This window comes from Bombyx mandarina, chromosome 05, assembly GCF_030267445.1.
Source record: "Bombyx mandarina strain Sakado chromosome 05, ASM3026744v2".
In the NCBI taxonomy this organism is placed as follows: Eukaryota; Metazoa; Arthropoda; class Insecta; order Lepidoptera; family Bombycidae; genus Bombyx; species Bombyx mandarina.
Window position 1 is genome coordinate 6,426,613 of NC_143212.1, and position 20,973 is coordinate 6,447,585.

Consider the following 20,973-nt stretch of genomic DNA (forward strand, 5'->3'; position numbering starts at 1 on the left):
GGAAGCCACATCAATTACTAAGAATTAATTTCCGATTTACCGTAATTTGAAGATCATGTAGATTTAAAATGACTCGTCACTGCATAAATATTTTCATGCGATCTTCTAAATAAGCTCAAGATCGATACAAGAAACAACAACGATTTTGCATATAACCTAAAAAATTTAGTGTGCAACAAAAAAACGCTCTAAATAACCTCAATATATTAGTTGATCAAATTTTAATTTTCAAACCTCCAATTAAACCCATTACCAATAGAGAAAGATTGAAGAGGAAAGAGAATTGAAGAGGAAATTGGTTCACTTCTTGAAGTTAATATCAACAAAATGTTAATAGTTTTTATTTTGTCTGTCTGTTCTGGTAATGGTAATCTGTTACTATAACAATATCTAGTAGACTAAGCATCACAATATTAATGCAAATTAGAAATTCTAATTTTTAAAATAATCTAAAAGTCTACCACTAAAACGACCATTAACCCTATTAGAAAAAAAACATAATAACAAGCCTGAATGCGTGTAAATTTGATTCCCGAAATAATTCTTTAAATCATCGAACTATATACTAGTATACACTGTTGTGTATGATGATCTGGATTTTTTACTGGAGGTAGGACCTCTTGTGAGTCCGCGCGGGTAGGTACCACCGCCCTGCCTATTTCTGCCGTGAAGCAGTAATGCGTTTGGGTTTGAAGGGTTGGGCAGCCGCTGTAACTATACTGAGATCTTAGAACTTATATCTCAAGGTGGGTGGCGCATTTACGTTGTAGATGTCCATGGGCTCCAGTAACCACTTAACACCAGGTGGGCTGTGAGCTCGTCCACCCATCTAAGCAATAAATAAAAAAATCTATCTTCAAACGCCCTTTTGACTTTAAAACGTCATTTAAAGCATGTATGTATCTCGCCTTTTATTCTGTTTAAAATAAATTGATAATTGATCTAATGGTCAACGCGATTTATGTCAGACCTATTAAGGAAACCTTGCATCGAGATTCCCTTGAGGTTTATACAGTTTAAACATTGTGTAATGTCACGTAACATACAAATATACATTATTATGAACTGTACCAGAAAAAGTGCTATGAAATAAATTACTTTTTAAGACTGTATACATATTGTAATACACATTAAACAAGTACTTTAGTCTAAGTGTAAGTTTTATTTAATCTTAGAAAGAGAATTCTTACGCAGTGATTTTCCGAAACTGTTTTTTTCCTTCCTGTTCTCTGGTAGCCCTATGGCTGGTAGGTGAGCTCACGGGCCCTGCTTAAGAGAGTTGCTAGCTCTGGCCCTAGCAAAAGCAGTGCTTCGCAGAATCTATCGCCAGATCGGAATCGTTCCGACACCGTAAGAAGTACTGCATAGCCGTTAATCAGATCTCAGTAGAAAGTCACAGTAAGTACAGTTCAATGATCGAGGCGGTAAACCCGGGATCTTATTTGCCGCCATTATCATGTGTTTACTTACGTCAAAAATGATATCATCCAATAAAAATACCTAACTTATATTAATATGGAAGCGACAGTCGCCCAATAAATATATCGGGATATATGCAGGTACGAAATCAGCTATGCGGAATCCGAGGCCCGTGCTATTCTAAAAATAACCCACGAAAAAAATACATAAATATTTGTTTCTTCCTCTTGGATGAAGTATCGCCGTCATCCCTGTTTCTGTCGCGGAAAAGTCAGGCGTCCCGATTCTAAGAACCAACGTTAATTCAACGGAATTGAGACTTCGATCAGCGTCATTCATTTTACATATCTCATGGACCCTTATAATTGGTTGATATTTATTACCTTCTATGCCCAGGAGACATATTTGAACTAATTTTAATTTTGATTACTGGGTTACATTTTATTATAAAATAGGGCAAATTTCACAATATCATTAATTATTCTTATATTATTTTATATTTGGTAAAAAGTCATGTTATTAAAATACGTGGCAATGTAGAATCTGTTATATCTTATCGCATCTTGATAAAAAAATCGTTTCGATTTTCACTGTTATTCGAGTTGCTGAGCTAAATCGCAGAAATATACAAATATTAAATTTAATTTTATGTAACTTTTAATTAACATTACAGAATTAAAAAAAATTGCGAAATATCATACCTGTTATTTCTCGACATGTATGTGAAAATTGACAGAAAACCTTTTTTTATGTTTAAAATAGCCACTATTTTATTGTTTAAAACATCATTTATTCATTTCATGTTACAGTAGATCTACTATGAACTTGCCATTTTACAATACTAGCCATTAGAAACATAAACATATTCTAAATTCAAATTAGTTTAATTAAAAAAATATGGTATTCTATTTCCACGTTATGTCACTTGTTTATTGATTAGTGCTTCGTTTTGACGTGACAACGTCTTATTTATAATTTGATGGACCCAGCTGAACGCACGAAACAACATGACTCATGCGGCGTTACCTCGCGCTGAATCGTTCCATTTAAGGCTTGAAGTGCAAGCGAGAGCGCGCAACGAGCGACAAAGAGGCACAATCGGCCTCCGCGTTCGGCAGCGACATCTGTCTCTCTCCTACTTGAGTGAGCGATGCATCCGCGTGGACAGCTGCTATACAATACATTAATTTAACATGTTTACATTTACATGTTTTCGTCAAGTATGAAGTTCAGTGAAAAGTGAATGTGATGTCAATTGTCCATACAAAATATCTATCAAACAAACAAAATTAAATTAATTTTCTTTTGAAAAATTAAACCATTCCATCAGAATTTTCTTATGACGTTATCGTCACGTTCAACTCTAGTCAGTAAACCGACTTTACAGACACCGATTTTTTACTACATTTGTATGTTTTTCGGTTTTTCGTCGATATGGACACGATAAAATACGAATAATTATGGCATTCGAGTTCCGTTGCGGTAGCAATACCGCACAAACGCACAAACGGCTCACAACATTGTTGACGTGTACAGAGTGAACACTAAAAATCTCTTCTTTTTCTCCACCTTATCCCACTAGGTGGAGTCGGCACAGCTAATTTTTCTCTTCCATTCCCTTCTATCAGCCGTCATCTCAACACTCACTTCTCTCTCTCTCATATCGTCATTCACACACTCCATCCATGTCTTCTTCGGTCGACCTCTTCCCCCTCTACCTTGCACTACCATTTCCATACATCTCCTAGTCACATGCACACTAAAAATGAACGCATGATTCATCGTTGGCTTGCACGTTTCCAACATGAAATTTTTGACCTAATAAATGAACCATTATCGCCCAAAAACTAAAGTCAACAACAACGCATTAAAAGCGATAGCGAAAACTGACGATATTAGTCACTGCCGCTGACTTAGCAACCGTTTTCAACGTTATAGCATCATCCTCAAATGGTACAACAGGCGGTCACTAAGCTACTAGATCTAGTGTTGGAAGTTTTGCGTCATCCAACGCACTCACCAGACCCTGCGCCAACAGACTTCAATCTTTTTTATCAATGTTTGGACAACTTCTTAGCAAGAAAAAAATTTATACCCGAGAGGCAGTACAAAAAGGGTTGATATGGCTCCTGTACACCTGCCTTCTTCAAGAAGGGCATTGAAAAAATTACCACTGCGCTCACAGAGATGCACCGATAGCTTGGGTGCAATATTTTGATTGATAGATACAAAAAAAAAATAAAAAAATACTTTAAACTGAAATTTCGTAGGTAAGATATTTACATAAATCATTTTAGAACATTTAGTATCCGCTTAAAACATACAACTGCTTCTGGGGAATGTTTACAAATTATTCAGATACAACTGAAAGATTCATGCAAAAAACTTGTTTATGTTATCTCTTACAATGTTTTAGTCTATTCTAGTACGTAATTATTATAAACTTTAGTAGCTGTTCAATGATTTCACTGGATATTGTAGTTATTTATAGCATCTGATAAATTATATCATATAGAATATCTATTACTAATGGAAATTGTCTCAAAATCGTAACCGATGCAGAAAATTTTGTAACTGTAACAATACATAAATAATTACGTAAAAATAATTGTTATAAACCTTTTTTTATATACTTATATTTTTAATCGTAAAGAATTATTTTAGCAGTTTGCGCAATCTATTACACGACTGAACAAACAATTTTATGCATTACAGCCTATTTTACAAAAATCATGACAAAATCATGCACCAATAAGTTTTCTATCTTGTTTAGAACCTTATCCTTACATAGATATCTTTTTATTTGGGCAATCACTCATATGTACTCGTTTTTATTGCAAACATGTTTCTGCAAAGTCACCTATCGAAGTAAGTCAAGAAAGAATTTACATTAAATTTATACTCTTAGTTATTTGATATAATCTGAGCAAGAATTTTCTAAAGAACATATAGGACATATAGTCGACTTGAATTTGAACGATTTGCTTAATTCTTTAAGCAAATCGTTCTACGACTAGGTCACTAAAGCAATTTTAATAAATTACCTAATGGTAATAAGTGATAATTGATGTCGTTTTAACAATACAATTGATACTTTGATCATCCACAGCTACGAGTATAAGTAATGACATGTTAAATAATATTTAAAAACTTCTGACGTTAAAACATGCGGTCTGGATTGATTGCGGATTGCGGTTGACATTCGGAATCACAAGTATTTTTGCCAGTCATTGAATACAATGAAAATAAGGCAGAGCGAGGAATCGCAGTACCGATTAGTTACAAAAAATATTAATTAAATATTATTATTATTTACTATTATTTCTTAGATGTGGGGACAAACTCTCGGCCTACCTGGTGTTAAATGGTTAGCGGAGCTATCTTTAAATTGTAACTTATTGTTTGGTATAAATAATTATGTACTTTTACATACTTTTACCGTAAAATATTACTTACTATTTGAAATAATGGAAAAATGTAAGGCGGTTTGTACGGCAGCACACCGACCTCACATATCAAGGGAAGCGGCGGTATTCATGTTGTGGGCTCTTAACCAGATCAGTTGTGAGTTCGTCTGCTACTGATTTAAAACATTTAAATCAATATTTGTGTAGAATAGGGATCGCAGCATATAAACTAAAAGTTACACTGTTCCAAAATCTTCTGTTATAATAATAATCATTACATAGTATAAAACAAAGTCGCTTTCTCTGTCCCTATATCTGTCTGTCCCTATGTATGCTTAAATCTTTAAAACTATGTAATGGATTTTGATGCGGTTTTTTTAATAGATAAGAGTGATTGAAGAGGAAGGTTTATATGCATAATAACATCCATTAAATAGTGGAGAAATCAATAATACATTACAGTTTCCGAAGCGAAGCGAGGGCGGGTCGCTAGTTTAAAAATAAATAACACCTTTATTACGCCTTGCTCGTTTTTTAACCGTCTTCGCCATCTTCCTTTTCTCTATAATTCTCTTCTCACTTTCTTTCCATTTTCTCTCACTCTTCTTAACGCTCCGTTCGATACTCTTTTCATACGTTCCATTCTTACCAATCCTGCATTTATTATAATATCTGCGTAAAACGAAATTGTGGGGACAAATTGATCCCAAATAATTTTTCGAATTAAATCAACTTACTGCATTTTACAAATCATCTTCGTTAACAACGCGTTTAAATACACGTCACTTTACAATCTATATAATTATTCATGTACATACATAATTTCCACATGAAACACTTCCTGTTTGAGAGTCATTGTTGTGTTTTGTGTTGTATTTCTCGTTATATTCAATTTAAAGTTTCCTTTCCAGTATTTAAACGTTCGCAAAATGCGTTTCCGGGGATTATTTTTGTCACGTAGCAGCACTTTCAGAATGTATTCTTCGTTTTTTTTTTTTGTAAAACGTACCCCCCTTCTCCGTCGCTATGATATTATTAAATTCTTCTTCAAAATAAGTGCCAAGAGAGATTTGACTTTTAACTATCTACTAATTTGGATCATTTAAAAATATATTTGTTCCGCTCTCATTCGTATTCATCTACCGTTAAATTCGATCTACCAAGTACAAACTTCAATAAACAATCTAAATTAGAAAGGGTCTTTTTAAGATTGTCATTCATTGTTTTATTGTGGATTGTGTTCATAAATTACAGCTAACGACGAATTGGCGACCGTGACATAAATCGGCACAGAAAAATACGTCATTACATGATTTATATTGCAGAAACTCTGTTCTTTCTATAAGTAAACAAACTTAAATGCGACATGAAAACAAAATATATTAAATAAATGTTGAGAATTATTAAGGTATAGAAAATTAGACAGTAGTTAACACAATATTCAAATATTTTTTAAACGGTTTGGAGGTTGGGGCAGTCGTTGTAACTATACTGAGACCTTAGAACTCATATCTCAAGGTGGGTGGCGGCATTTTCGTTGTCTATGGGCTCCAGTAACCACTTAGCACTAGGTGGTCTGTGAGCTCGTCCATACACCTAAGCAAAAAAAAAAATTATATAAATATGTTGGCACACGTCAGGGATGGCTGAGCGGTAGTTTTGTCATCACTCGTATTCGATTGAACTCAGTTTAGTCAGTAAAACTTTTCAATAATAATTATTGAAACTCAACACACACAACTTTCATAATGACAGGATAAACCGACAGTTTCGTTGCACATACCGACTGACTGACTGTCAGAGACTCACTGCTGAGACGGACGGAATCACTGTCTGACACGAATGCTACGACTCTGTCCACGTACCGCCATTTTATACTGTGGCGTTACGGAGTCTACCCTTCGTTTTGTGATATTTGTCAAAACAACATTTCATCATTTAAAATAATAATCAAAACCATCGTCTTAATATTACTAAAGGTCGTTATCCACGACAACTAAAAGTCGTTATCCACGACATACCTAGTCAGGTCATAAATTCTGTCACATGTTTAATGTAAAATAATTGAAACAAGTTTATTCATTATGTAACCATTCATATACCAAAATGAACTTAACAAAACATAGATTCTTATGACACTAAAGTTTATTCAAAATGACCTCCGTGATTTTGAATACAGGCCTTCAATCTGCGCGGCCAGTCGTCTATCGCAGCACGAACGAGGTCCATGTCAATATCGGCGGCTGCCTTAATCAAGGATGTCTTGAGTGACTCCAAATTGGGATGAGGCTTTGAGCGCGCCTTTTCCTCCAAGTGTTGCCATATCTTGTAATCTAACGGATTCAAATCTGGACTAGAGGAGGGCCAGTCTTCGTGCCGGATGAAGTCGATTTCACGCGCCGCCAGCCAGTCTTGTGTGCTCTTCGCTCTATGAGCTGGCGCCGAATCTTGTTGGGATACCCAGTGCCTGTTATTGAACATGGTATGAGAAACAGGTTCCACAAGGTTCGTCAGGACTGTATTTTGATACACAACTGCATTCGTTTTTACACCTTTCTCACAAAAATGTACCTCTGTTAAGCCCCAATAAGAAACTCCCAACCATACCATGAGCGAGGATGGAAAATGACCTCGTTGGACACGCGGAATACGGTTGCTCGCTTCTTTACTACTGTGTGCGTACACCTTATCATTTTGTTTGTTGTAGCTCTCTTCTACGGTAAAAACTTTTTCATCCGAAAAAAGAATTTCCCGATATTTTTTTCCCGCGTACCGCTTCAACAAAGCGCGGCATCTCTTCAGTCTCAGGTCCATTAGACGAGCATTCAAACGATGTCCTGTTTTTCTTCGATATGCCCGAAGCCCTAAGTCTTCATTTAACACCCTTTTCACCGTGGTTCTGCTTAACCCCATCTGAAGGGCCAACAGTTTCTGCTTACGTTTGGGATTTCTTTGAATTCGCGCCTTCACAGCTTTTATCACTGCTGGAGTCCTAACAGACCGAGGGCGACCACTTCTTGACCTGTCATCTACACTAGAGTCTTCATTGTATCATTTGATGGTACGATAAACGAATCTTTTGCTATATTCAAATTTTTCAGTATGTTAAAAATTTGAATTGGCGCGTAACCGCAACGATGCAACGCAATAACTGCAACAGTCTTCTTTAAGCATCCACTCCATATTTAAAAATGAGTAAAATTCTAAAAGTATACATTTTTATTTTCATGAACAATTCGAAATTCGAATTCAATAAACTTTTTTGTGGCCAGCATTATAAAAGAAAAGTTTTTACTGTGTGACAATACTTATGACCTGACTAGTTATATATAGACAGAAAATAAACCTTAGTCATCCATCAGTGTAAAACATTTGAAACGACTCAGGAAAAGACATTAAGTAACACAATGAACTACTTCAGAAATTATTGATTTAAATGCCCAAACAAATTCGCAGTCATATACTGTACATCTGTACTTTTGTTATTGATTTGTTTGGTATTATTATTCATTTTTCGTATTGTCTTTAATGAATCGCTTTGTTGTTTGTAATGTCTGTATGTCACGGCTATTAAACAAGAACTTAACATGAAATAATGCTTTGTGTGTTGCAATACGCTAAAAACGAATATGAAATCACAAAGATTGTTTTTAATTTTCTTTTAACACGCATATTAAGTGCTTGCTATTCTGTATTCAAAATGTAGACCTAAACCTAAAATAAATAAGTGGTGAAGATTAAACTTGGTGAAACGTCCTAATAGGCAAAAATTCTAGTGTAGTTTTGCATCTATGCCGATTATCGTAGCGCAGACAATAAAAAAAAGACATTTTTTTTTTTATTTTTTATTGCCTAGATATGTGGACGATCTCACAGCCCACCTGGTGTTAAGTGGGTACTGGAACCCATAGACATCTACAACGTAAATGCGCCACACACCTTGAGATATAAGTTCTAAGGTCTCACTCAGTATAGTTACAACGGCTGCCTCACCCTTCAAACCGAAACGCATTACTGCTTCACGGCAGAAATAGGCGGGGCGGTGGTACCTACCCGTGCGGACTCACAAGAGGTCATACCACCAGTAATTACGCAAATTATAATTTTGCGGGTTTGATTTTTATTACACGATGTTATTCCTTCCGCACCCGCGCAAAAAACCGTCGCCCCGCCCCCGCTGATTCTCCAGGAGAAGTCAGCATGGAACCGCGTCTCCCAGGCCCTTCAGGCAAACAAAATAAATTATACCCATGCGCGTAACGTCGCGCATGGGATTCAAATAAAGGTCGCAACGCCGGGCGACCATAGGGCTCTATCCGCGTACCTCCGAAAGGAGAACATAGGTTTCCATACCTATGCTCTTCAGGAGGACCGCGAGCTCCGCGTAGTAATACGCGGAGTTCCGAAGGAACTCGACATAGAGTACGTAAGGGAGGATCTGACCGCTCAGTCCCTCCCGATAGTAAGTGTGCACCGGATGCACAACGGACGCGACAAAAAACCATATAACATGGTTCTAGTCGCTCTAGAACCAACCCCGGAGGCCAAGAAAAAGATCGCATGTCTCGCGACAGTATGTGGCCTATCCGGGGTTACCATTGAAGCCCCCCATAGACGTGGCACTCCCGGACAGTGCCACAGATGCCAACTATATGGCCACTCGGCTCGGAATTGCCACGCGCGCCCCCGCTGCGTGAAGTGTCTCGGCGATCACGCCACGGTAGATTGCTCGCGAGTTAGGGAAACCGCGACCGAACCTCCAAGCTGTGTCCTATGCCTTAAGCAAGGGCACCCCGCGAATTACCGTGGATGTCCTAGGGCTCCGCGAAAACGTCCGACCCACCCAGCCCCCCGTACCGTCGGCCCAAAGACTTCGGTGCCTTCAGCACCGAAACCCGCCTTCGTACCGGCTGCGGTTCCCACCGTCTCGGCGTGGAACAAACCGCTGCCGTATACGAGGTCGGGAACACAAACCGCACCCCAGCCCCCGCTCGCGACACGTCCCGCGCCGCAGCCCCTGCTCGCACCTCCCCCCGCGCCCGCGTACCGTCCCCCGCAACCCTCAGCCGTCAACGACTTCACGCTCGTGCGCGACTTCGTCACGGCGGTCAACTTCGACCGTCTGCGATCGTTCGCAGACGCGATGCGAAGGGCGGTAAACCCCGAACAACGGCTCGCGGCCGCGTTCGAATACATGGACGTTTACGAGTCCGTGGCCCGTACTTTCTAAAATCACCGGTAATCAATGGCGCAAAACGCTAGAGAGAAACCATATTCCCTTACGTTAGCATTCTACAATGCTAACGGACTCGCGCGACAACGCGATCAAATTTACGAATTCCTCCGTGACAATCTTGTAGATATTCTGCTAGTGCAGGAGACCTGCCTGAAGCCCTCGCGTCGTGACCCGAAAGTCGCGAATTACGTCATGGTTAGGAATGACAGACTCACCGCCTCCAAAGGCGGGACTGCCATTTACTATAGGCGGGCCCTGCACGTTGTCCCTCTCGATACCCCCTCGCTCTCACATATCGAGGCGTCAGTGTGCCGTATCTCGCTGACGGGACACCAGCCGATCGTCATCGCATCCGTTTATCTCCCCCCGGACAAGCCCCTTCTGAGCAGTGACATCGAGTCACTGTTCGGCATGGGAGACTCCGTCATCCTGGCAGGCGATTTAAATTGCCACCACACTAGGTGGAACTGCCACAGTTCAAACATAAACGGTAGGCGTCTCGACGCGTTTATAGACGACCTTACCTTTGAAGTAGTCGGTCCCCCAACTCCAACATGTTATCCGTATAACATCGCGCTCCGTCCGAGCACTATAGACCTGGCACTGCTGAGGAACGTAACTCTGCGCTTGCGTTCCATCGAAGCAATGTCAGAGCTCGACTCAGACCACCGACCTGTCGTTATGCAGCTCGGTCGCCCCCACAACCCAGTCACAGCTACGAGGACCATGGTGGACTGGAAGAAGCTGGGCAAATGCTTAGCCGATGCCGCTCCACCAATCCTCCCCTGCGGCCCGGATTCAACTCCATCCCCCGAGGACACAGTCGAATCCATAAACATCATCACGGATCACATCTCTTCCGCGATCATAAGATCCTCAAAAGAAGTCGATGTGGAGGATAGCTTCCACCGCATCAGACTGTCCCCCGAACTTAGGAACCTCCTAAGAGTTAGAAACGCGGCAATCCGGGCCTACGATCAACTTCCCACGCACTCAAACCGGATTCGGATGCGTCGTCTACAGCGGGATGTAAAATCTCGCCTAAGCGACGCCCGAAATGAGAATTGGGATAGTTACTTAGAAGGACTCGCGCCCTCTCATCAAGCATACTGGCGACTAGCAAGGACTCTCAAGTCCGAAACTACCGCTACTATGCCTCCTCTCGTACGCCCTTCAGGCCAACCACCGGCTTTCGATGACGATGACAAGGCAGAGTTGCTGGCCGATGCACTGCAAGAGCAGTGCACCACCAGCACTCAATACGCGGACCCCGAACACACCGAGGCAGTCGACAGGGAGGTCGAGCGCAGAGCTTCCCTGCCACCCTCGGACGCGTTACCCCCCATTACCTCTGACGAAGTTAGAGAAGTAATAGACAACCTTCAACCTAAGAAGGCACCCGGCTCCGACGGCATCCGCAACCGCGCGTTAAAACTCTTACCAGTCCAACTGATAACAATGTTGGCTACCATCTTAAATGCCGCTATGACGCACTGCATCTTTCCGGCGGTATGGAAAGAAGCAGACGTTATCGGTATACACAAGCCGGGCAAACCGAATAATGAAACCGCTAGTTACCGACCGATCAGTCTCCTCCCAGCGATAGGCAAAATTTACGAACGGCTCCTTCGGAAACGCCTCTGGGACTTCGTTACCGCGAATAAAATTCTAATAGACGAGCAGTTTGGATTCCGCGCCAAACACTCGTGCGTACAACAAGTGCACCGCCTCACGGAGCACATTCTGATAGGACTAAATAGGCGTAAACAAATCCCGACCGGCGCCCTCTTCTTCGATGTAGCGAAGGCGTTCGACAAAGTCTGGCACAACGGTTTGATCTACAAACTGTACAACATGGGAGTGCCAGACAGACTCGTGCTCATCATACGAGACTTCTTGTCGAACCGTTCGTTTCGATATCGAGTAGAGGGAACTCGTTCTCGTCCCCGTCATCTGACTGCCGGAGTCCCGCAAGGCTCCGCACTCTCCCCGTTACTATTTAGTTTGTATATCAACGATATACCCCGGTCTCCGGAGACCCATCTAGCGCTCTTCGCCGATGACACGGCTATCTACTACTCGTGTAGGAAGATGTCGTTGCTTCATCGGCGACTCCAGACCGCAGTAACCACCATGGGACAGTGGTTCCGGAAGTGGCGAATAGACATTAACCCCACGAAAAGCACAGCGGTGCTATTCAAAAGGGGTCGCCCGCCGAATACCACTTCGAGCACCCCACTCCCCAATAGGCGCGTAAACACCTCCGCCGTTAGCCCCATCACTCTCTTTGACCAGCCCATACCGTGGGCCCCGAAGGTCAAATACCTAGGCGTCACCCTCGACAGAGGGATGACATTCCGTCCCCACGTAAAAACGGTACGCGATCGCGCCGCGTTTATACTAGGACGACTCTACCCAATGCTTTGTAGACGAAGCAAACTGTCCCTCCGTAATAAGGTAACCCTCTACAAAACTTGCATACGCCCCGTCATGACGTATGCAAGCGTAGTGTTCGCTCACGCGGCCCGCACCAACTTGAAACCCCTTCAGGTTATACAATCCCGATTCTGCAGGATAGCCGTCGGAGCACCATGGTTCCAGAGGAACGTGGACCTCCACGATGACCTGGAGCTCGACCCCGTCAGTAAGTATCTACAGTCAGCATCGCTGCGCCACTTTGAGAAGGCGGCACGACATGAGAACCCTCTTGTCGTGGCCGCCGGAAACTACATACCCGATCCTGTAGACCGTTTGGTAAACCGTCGACGTCGCCCAAAGCACGTCATCACGGATCCTCCTGATCTATTAACGGTGCTTTTAGGCAATACAAGCACCGGTCACCGTCCTCGCCGAACCCGTCGCTTGCGACGAAGGGCTCGACGAGCGAATTAACCCACAGACACAGCCCACTGAGTTTCTCGCCGGATCTTCTCAGTGGGTCGCGCTTCCGATCCGGTGGTAGATTCTGCGAAGCACTGCTCTTGCTAGGGCGGTGTTAGCAATTCTCCGGTTTGAGCCCCGCGAGCTCACCTACACAAGCTAGGGTACGCTGAAGTAGCCTCTCAAGGCTATCAGCATAGGTAGGAAAAAAAAAAAAAAAAAAAAAAACTTCACCGTGGAAGTCAATCGTGAACAATTGTTAAGTACGTATTTCAGTAGAAAAATTGGTACCCGCCTGCGGGATTCGAGCACCGGTCCATCGCTAGATACGAATGCACCGGACGTCTTATCCTTTAGGCCACGACGACTATTAAATTAACTGTAAACAAATAAATACATTTCAATTGTATAAGAAGTAACGAACGCATTTATTTCATTGCAACAATAAATACATAAGATGATATTTATTAGAACTACTCCCTCGTCAACTAGAACTAGACTTTTTTCTTTCGGGCAGGGGGCCGAACCTCATGCGTGAGGCTTCCGAAAATAGGTGCCGCGCGGGATACATGGGTCTTGACGGTCGCAGATGTTGGGGTTGGGAGCGGACCGCGCTTCCATGCGGACCGCGGGCCCAAGAATGTTTTTATGAATAATGGATAATATTATAATTTTATACATACTATGACATTGTTTCTACATCGTCGGAGTCATTCTTTCATATGCACAAATCAAAACATATTATCTCAGGGAAAATGGTCCTCCCCCAGAATCAAACCAATGCATATTCGCACACAACCTAATCTCAATGAATATCAGAAGTGCTTTGAACTTTATGATTTTATTGTCTATCTGACGTAAATCGTATAGATAAATTTTGTTAGGCGACCCAAAAACATCGATCATCAATAGTCTACATATAGAATATTGAACAGCGAAGACCCTGAACTTAATGTCCCAACAAACAATTGAATTTCTATATCAGCCAATTTATCTACAGGAAAATTTACTTCCGGTGTCCGTGAACAGCGGCTACCACTACATTGACGGAAGCAGTCTGCAATACTTTACACGCTATAAAGAAATATGTAAACAAAATTTACATCTGAAAATACTTTTATAATATACAGTAATTAGCGCCCCTGATTGTCGTAGGTTCGATACTATATCCTATATCCAAAATAACAGAGACTTAATTTTTAATGAAGAAAACGGAAAGCCTTCGCTTAAATCTTAAGTTAATAATGATAATTAATAATAATTACTGTACAAATAAAATATATCGTTAGATAAAAATAGTACAGGTTTTTAATTATTAAATAATTAACTATGCTTTTTTTGTTGCACGAACCCCCTTACAGAGCTTAAGAAATGAATAAATAATACAGTAGTTACTGTGATTTATGATAAATATTATTACAATCATCTTTACTTATAGCAGATCTATTAATTTTTCTAATTAGTAAGAATTAAGTAATTAAATTTGATGTACTATAAATACCTAAGTTAACTCAAAAGCACTTGGTCGCGTGACTCTCGATGGGAGACACAGACTTGTTTCTACAGAACACGAAACAGTATATGTATGTACATAAGCTGACGTATAAATGTACTCGACAAAGCTAATATTTGCTATAGCGTGAATCAGTTGTTTAAGAATGAGTACTACTGAATGTATGCCTTATTTGCCGTAATTCTTGTTAGGTCTGCGGTAGACAGCAGTTTGACTGTGCCCCTGACGTCGCTGTTTTTCATCAGAGACAGGCCCTAAACACGTCATTACGGATCCTCCCGATCCACTAACGGTGCTTTTAGGTACCTCAAGCACCGGTCACCGTCCACGCCGAACCCGTCGCTTGCGACGATCGGGTCGACGAGTAAATTAACCCATAGACACAGCCCACTGAGTTTCTCGCCGGATCTTCTTAGTGGGTCGCGTTTCCGATCCGGTGGTAGATTCTGCGAAGCTCTGCTCTTGCTAGGGCCAGTGTTAGCAACACTTCCGATTTGAACCCCACGAGCTAGCCTACACGCGAGGGTGAAGCTGAAATAGCCTCTCAAGGTTACCAGCATAGGTAGGTTAAAAAAAACAGACAATGACCACCCACCACTAGGTGGGCAATAGTCAATATTAGACAATAATAGTAACAACAGGAAATAATAAGATTAATTCGGTCCGGTAATTTAGTTACAGTTAACAAAAATATTCAATTGGTTTTATACATATAACCATATTTTGTTTATTTATTTATCACATTATATGTACCATATTCGTGTGCTTTAGCGTACTCAATGCCTAAGGCATTCTCTACCAATTCAACCACACGTAAGAATGAAGATATATTAGGAATAATTACTACGTAACTGCAAATGAATTTTGACAACACCAATAATATCGTACCATCGAACTGATGTATTGATAAACGTGGATAACGAATTTTCAATGGCTATTAGTAAATTTATTGAATGGTCTTATTTTGCACAACCTATGTATGGTTAGTTTTATCAATGTTAAGCTATACATATTGGTATCACGTAAACTAAATAATAAATTTTCTGTACCAAAAGTAACAAATTACTGTTGCGTTTTACCAGTAACTATATAGCACATTATTATAGCGATTTTCAAATTGAGCTCTGCAATTAAAATAATATTAATTAACATATTATCAGCTATTAAAGAAACCACAACTTAGTTGCAAATGCTATTTCGAACGTACTATAAACAAACATTGTTATTAACCTCTGTAGTCGGATTGTTAACCCTGCAGATAATACCGGACTCGTTTAGTGTTCAACACGGGTGACGTAAGCACATTTTTTTTTCAAAATATTGGTTGACGAACTCACGCCCAATCATGTGGTAAATCATGTGGTATTAACGAACTAGCTGACCCGGTAGACTTTGTAGTGCCTCAATCGATAAATAAGAGACCTAAACTTTTGTATAAAATAAACTTAAAACAAACAAAAGGAATCCGTCCAACGGCGGACACATCGAATTCCGAGCCTTTTCATATTTATCTACCTTCTAAACTTTCTCTGGACTTCCACAAATACTTCAAGACCAAAATTAGCCAAATCGGTCCAGCCGTTCTCGAGTTTTAGCGAAACTAACGAACAGAAATTCATTTATATATATATAGATAGACATTAAAGCATTGTCACCCCACCCTTCTCAAGATATAAAGTTGAAGTCTCAATTGTAGTTGGCTTAGCCTCCCCTTCAAACTAAAACCACGACTGAGATGCGCATAACCCGCGTATAAACCTATATCTATAGATTGATATAATACACTCAACAAATAACAAGTAATTATTTATGGTAATTTCCAAATTTATCGGGTTTGATTTTTATTAAAAAATGTTATTCCTACATCGTCAATCACGTCATGGTCAAACAAGAACACGTATTAGGCACGTATACCCTTAACATTTACCTGCTTGTGGTATTTGAATCCCGGCATAGTCGAATCGTTCAAAACGAATAAACCTATTAAATTTTTAGACCACTTTAATAATAAGAAATAAACTCATTTCAAAATAAAAGTCAAACGATATTAAGACGAAACAATTCTCCCTTTCAGAAGAAAGCTATGAATAATTGTAGTAAATTAGAAAAGTTTTAAATAAGCAAAGAAAACAACCTCACAAAATCAAATCAAATTTGATCTCGGCAGTCCTCAGCTCCTTCAATCTCGTTTACAAGCAAGTTTCCAGCGGCTACGCGCCGCTATCGTTTTCATTAAGCCCTCGATGTTTTTCATCATGGCTGTTCAAGAGGTTTCATTTTTTCTGAAAAATAAGTAACCGCGTCACGGGCCGTTGTCGTTAACACCCCGCTATTAGCGTCGTCAGTGAACGAGGGTAGATAATGGTTTCCCGCGAAAAAGCTGACTTTCCTGTCACATCGCTTCATTAGGGAATATCACACTGACCCCGACCTTACCGTTAGAAAAAATAATGCGGAACCGCTTGAACAAACTGGGTTCTTCATGTTTTTGAACATATACATCAAATCTAGATTTTGTAAAAATAAATTTTAGTACGTTTATGCGCCGAACGTGGTTTAACGCCTTTTATTTTTTTTTCCTTTCCTGATCTATTAAAACGCACATTAGCCTTTGTATTTCTCTTCTATCTGTGTTCTATGTATTTCGGCGCTGAATATGCTGACGATAGCACTCTGAAGGCAGTTTCTGCGCGCTTCTTTTAACAAATAGCTGTATTTTATATACTTAGTCTTAATTATAGAGAAGCATCGTAAATATTCAATTAATTATATTATTTATTATTCAAAATAATCTGGCAGACCGATGTCGTTTATTACTTGTATAGATTTTTTGGCATATTTAGGAAACTTCTGTACAACTTATCTTTATTCCTGACATCATAAATAGAATGGCTACTCAATATAAAGGTAATATTCTGTTGTTTAAAAACTCCGTTAATCACTTTAGTTGTTTTTTCTCGGAACCAATTATTCTTAGAACTAGCGTTTTCTCAGATTTTATTGTCACACACTTTGCAGGGAGGGAAGTCGATATATGTCTTCTGAATCAGTTCATCGCGGATTCTAAGACAAATGGGCTTTCGCTAGCGCTACGAAAGCCTCATCGTTCTGTTTTTCGGTACGATCACCACTGTGGATCCTGGCTTAACAAGAGTTACAGCTTTGGAAGTGATTCATGGATAGATATTTTTTTTATTGCCCTTGCAGGCAGACGAGCATACGGCCCACCTGAAGGTGAGTGGTTACCGTTGCCCATGGACTTCAGCAATGCCAGGGGCAGAGCCAAGCCGCTGCCTACCGCTTAATACTCTCCACAAGCCTCGTTTGACGAAGGACATGTCATAGCGCTCGGGAAACACCGTGGAGGGGAGCTCATTCCATAGCCGGATGGTAAGTGGCAAAAAAGACCTCTGGAAACGCACTGTAGATAGACAATGGATTGATTTTTTACTAGTGGAAAGACCTCTTGTCAGTCCGCACGGGTAGGTACCACCCTACCTATTTCTGAAGCAGTAATGCGTTTCGGTTTGAAGGGTGGGGCAGCCGTTGTAACTAAACTTGATACCGTAGAACTTATATCTCAAGGTGGGTGGCGCATTTACGTTGTAGATATCTATAGGCTCCAGTAACCACTTAACCCCAGGTGGGCTGTGAGCTCGTCCTCCCATCTAAGCAATAAAAAAATATAAATAATTCAGAAAAACGGCTTTAAAACTTTGGGTTATTTTATGAAAGGATCCCCGAAAAATCGCTTAGCTAGCTTCATCCGCTCCGAGAATGCCTACATTTTTTCATTAATTTCGGGACATCGTCCCCAAAAATTTTTTTCGACGGAAACTTAAATTAAGTTAACGTCCAAATTTGTAATAGACTGACAATAAAATTGCGATTATCAATTATTTTTTCATTACATCGTAGAACCCAGGTAAACGCGAGAATCGAAACTCTTGTTTCGGTGAAATAATTCAGGGACCGGTATTTCAGTATATCAGATATAATACGTTGTTTTCAATTATCTTTTCAAGTTTGGATAAGCAAACAGACTTTCGGCCCTACTGATATTAAACGTAATCTGAGCCCGTGAATAGATTTACCAGCGGTAGGGCGTAACATGAGTCCACGGTATGTCTAACCGCCTATATTTTCAAATACATAAAATTAATAATTAATTATAATTAATTAATAATAATATGATCTAGGGCGATAGATACCCAAAAAGTCTTTCAGGTTCCTAATTTAAAGAACCTGTGGAATACGAATCCAGCTAACATTAAGTCAACCATCTCCTTGACTTATGATCCCTGATGGAATTACAAAACAGACATAATTTTGCTCTACCACGATACTATAATATGCGAATAAAAGCGGTTTGAAATAAAATATAAGTAATCGATTCCTTTTTTAAATGTTTTTTTTTCTATTTACCGGGTACGTAAAATTTCTGCAATTCTCAAAAAAACAAAATATTTGGTAGCTATACAAGTCTTTAGTATTCAAATGCTATTTTTTATACCATCTGGTTAGACAGCGTCTCATGGTCCATCTGTTGTTTAATTGTCACCAAAACTCACAAACAACACGAATGGTAATACCGCTACCTTTCATTCCATTTCGAACATCAGTATGGTCTCCTAAGTCACGGCCAAATCACCTCGTGTCCTTAACATTATGCTCCATAATTTCTCGCCGATAGCAACCAAACACAATCATGTCACGTTCCCTTTATCAACTTTGTAATAACCAAAGAGTACCACGTAGCGATCGTTTGTTATTTTTTTCCACATTTATGATATCGTTGTGCAAATTCCAGATGTAGGTCACGAAAACGAACCCTTAATAGAGGTTCAGTATTTCACTCTGTTACAGCAAATATTGAGGCGTTAAGTAAATATCGTATTCCATCACTTAAGCACAAACGGTTTGCGTGGCACCCTTCCGAAAATCTTCCACTTCAGTCTGAGTAAATACTATCCAATTTAATTCATGCATGTCTTCCAGATTTTTCTTTAATTACTTATTTCTACTGTTGTAATTACTCAACCTAAGTAATTTTTGAATTGAAAGGGAAATTTTACGCCTCAAATCACATTTGGTGCCAGTCACCTCACCCAGTCAGCTAGCTGAAAAATAAATAAAAGATTTCAAAAGATTTTGTATTTTCTTTTCGTATATTACCTTGTTTTTTTTTGCCCAATTTAATTACATAACCATATCCAAAATATTATCTAGTTCGTGAACTGAATAATATAATTAATCAAACGTAATTTGTAAAAGTATTTTGTTTTTCTTTAAAATCCTTAGTTGCACATTGCAAACATTTAGTTGTCAAAGTACACCAAATTTTTTTTTTTTTTCAGACTCATAATCAAAGAACATATGTTATTTTCAACTTTGTGTTCATTATGAAACAAAGATACATGTCTACTTGGACTGTGTTGTCCCAATGATCTAAACCAGACCATAGTGACTAACACCTCAAGATTTGGATGTTTTATTTTTTGCTGTGTTATGTTGAAAAAAAAACAATATCCAAATTTCAAAGCTATGTCCAAGAAAAATTACACTAAAGCCGGTAAAAAACTAAACCCAAAAATTTTTTTCTGTCGCTCTATCCGTGAAGCTAAAATTTTTCTCAACCATAGAAACTAATATCAATTTTCGTCAATTCCAGCTACACTTATCACGGCAGCGGCTGGCACCACAGTAGGATGGACGTCACCGACACTACCCATGTTGCTGTCTCAGGAGTCCCCTATACAGACATCCGAAGATCAGAGCTCATGGATCGCGTCAATCATGATACTTTGTTCAGGTATGATAAATAAAAGTTCACAAAATGTTACAACAATAGGTAAAAGGATATGATTTTCACTAAAATTTACTAATTCACTATTGAGGATGTATTTACATTTAGTTACATTACATATTACATGTTTTTTTTTGTTGTTGCTTAGACGGGTGGACGAGCTCACAGCCCAGCTGGTGTTAAGTGGTTACTGAAGCCCGTAGACATCTACAACGTAAATGCGCCACCCACCTTGAGATATAAGTTCTAAGGTCTCAAGTATAGTTACAGGGCTGCCCCACCCTTCAAACCAAAACGCATTACTGCTTCACGGAAGAAATAGGCAGGGTGGTGGTACCTACCCGCTCGGACTCACAAGAGGTCCTACCACCAGTAATTACGCAAATTATAATTTTGCGGGTTTGATTTTTATTACACGATGTTATTCCTTCACCGTGGAAGTCAATCGTGAACATTTGTCGAGTACGTATTTCATTAGAAAAATTGGTACCCGCCTGGGATTCGAACACCGTTGCATCGCTAGATACGAATGCACCGGACGTCTTATCCTTTAGGCCACGACGATGTATTTATTTGATATAATAAACAAAACATACGAATGATATAGCAGCTCTCCACTCAAGCTCATTCATCCATTCAGGTGACGTGTGATAGACGTCATATCATTACACTCGGACCTTTCTTCCTCAAATCCGCTTTTTCACACAGTATA

General features: G+C 39.9%; 1 protein-coding gene across 1 annotated transcript in view; it reads left to right on the forward strand.

Moving 5' to 3' along the window:
• Positions 1 to 20,973, forward strand: part of LOC114246615 (facilitated trehalose transporter Tret1) — a 36,990-nt gene that overhangs the window by 7,615 nt on the left and 8,402 nt on the right. Inside the window, exon 2 of the mRNA XM_028179229.2 lies at positions 20,127 to 20,267. Within this exon, the coding sequence (XP_028035030.2) occupies positions 20,127 to 20,267 (141 nt within the window). The remainder of the gene's footprint in view (positions 1 to 20,126; positions 20,268 to 20,973) is intronic.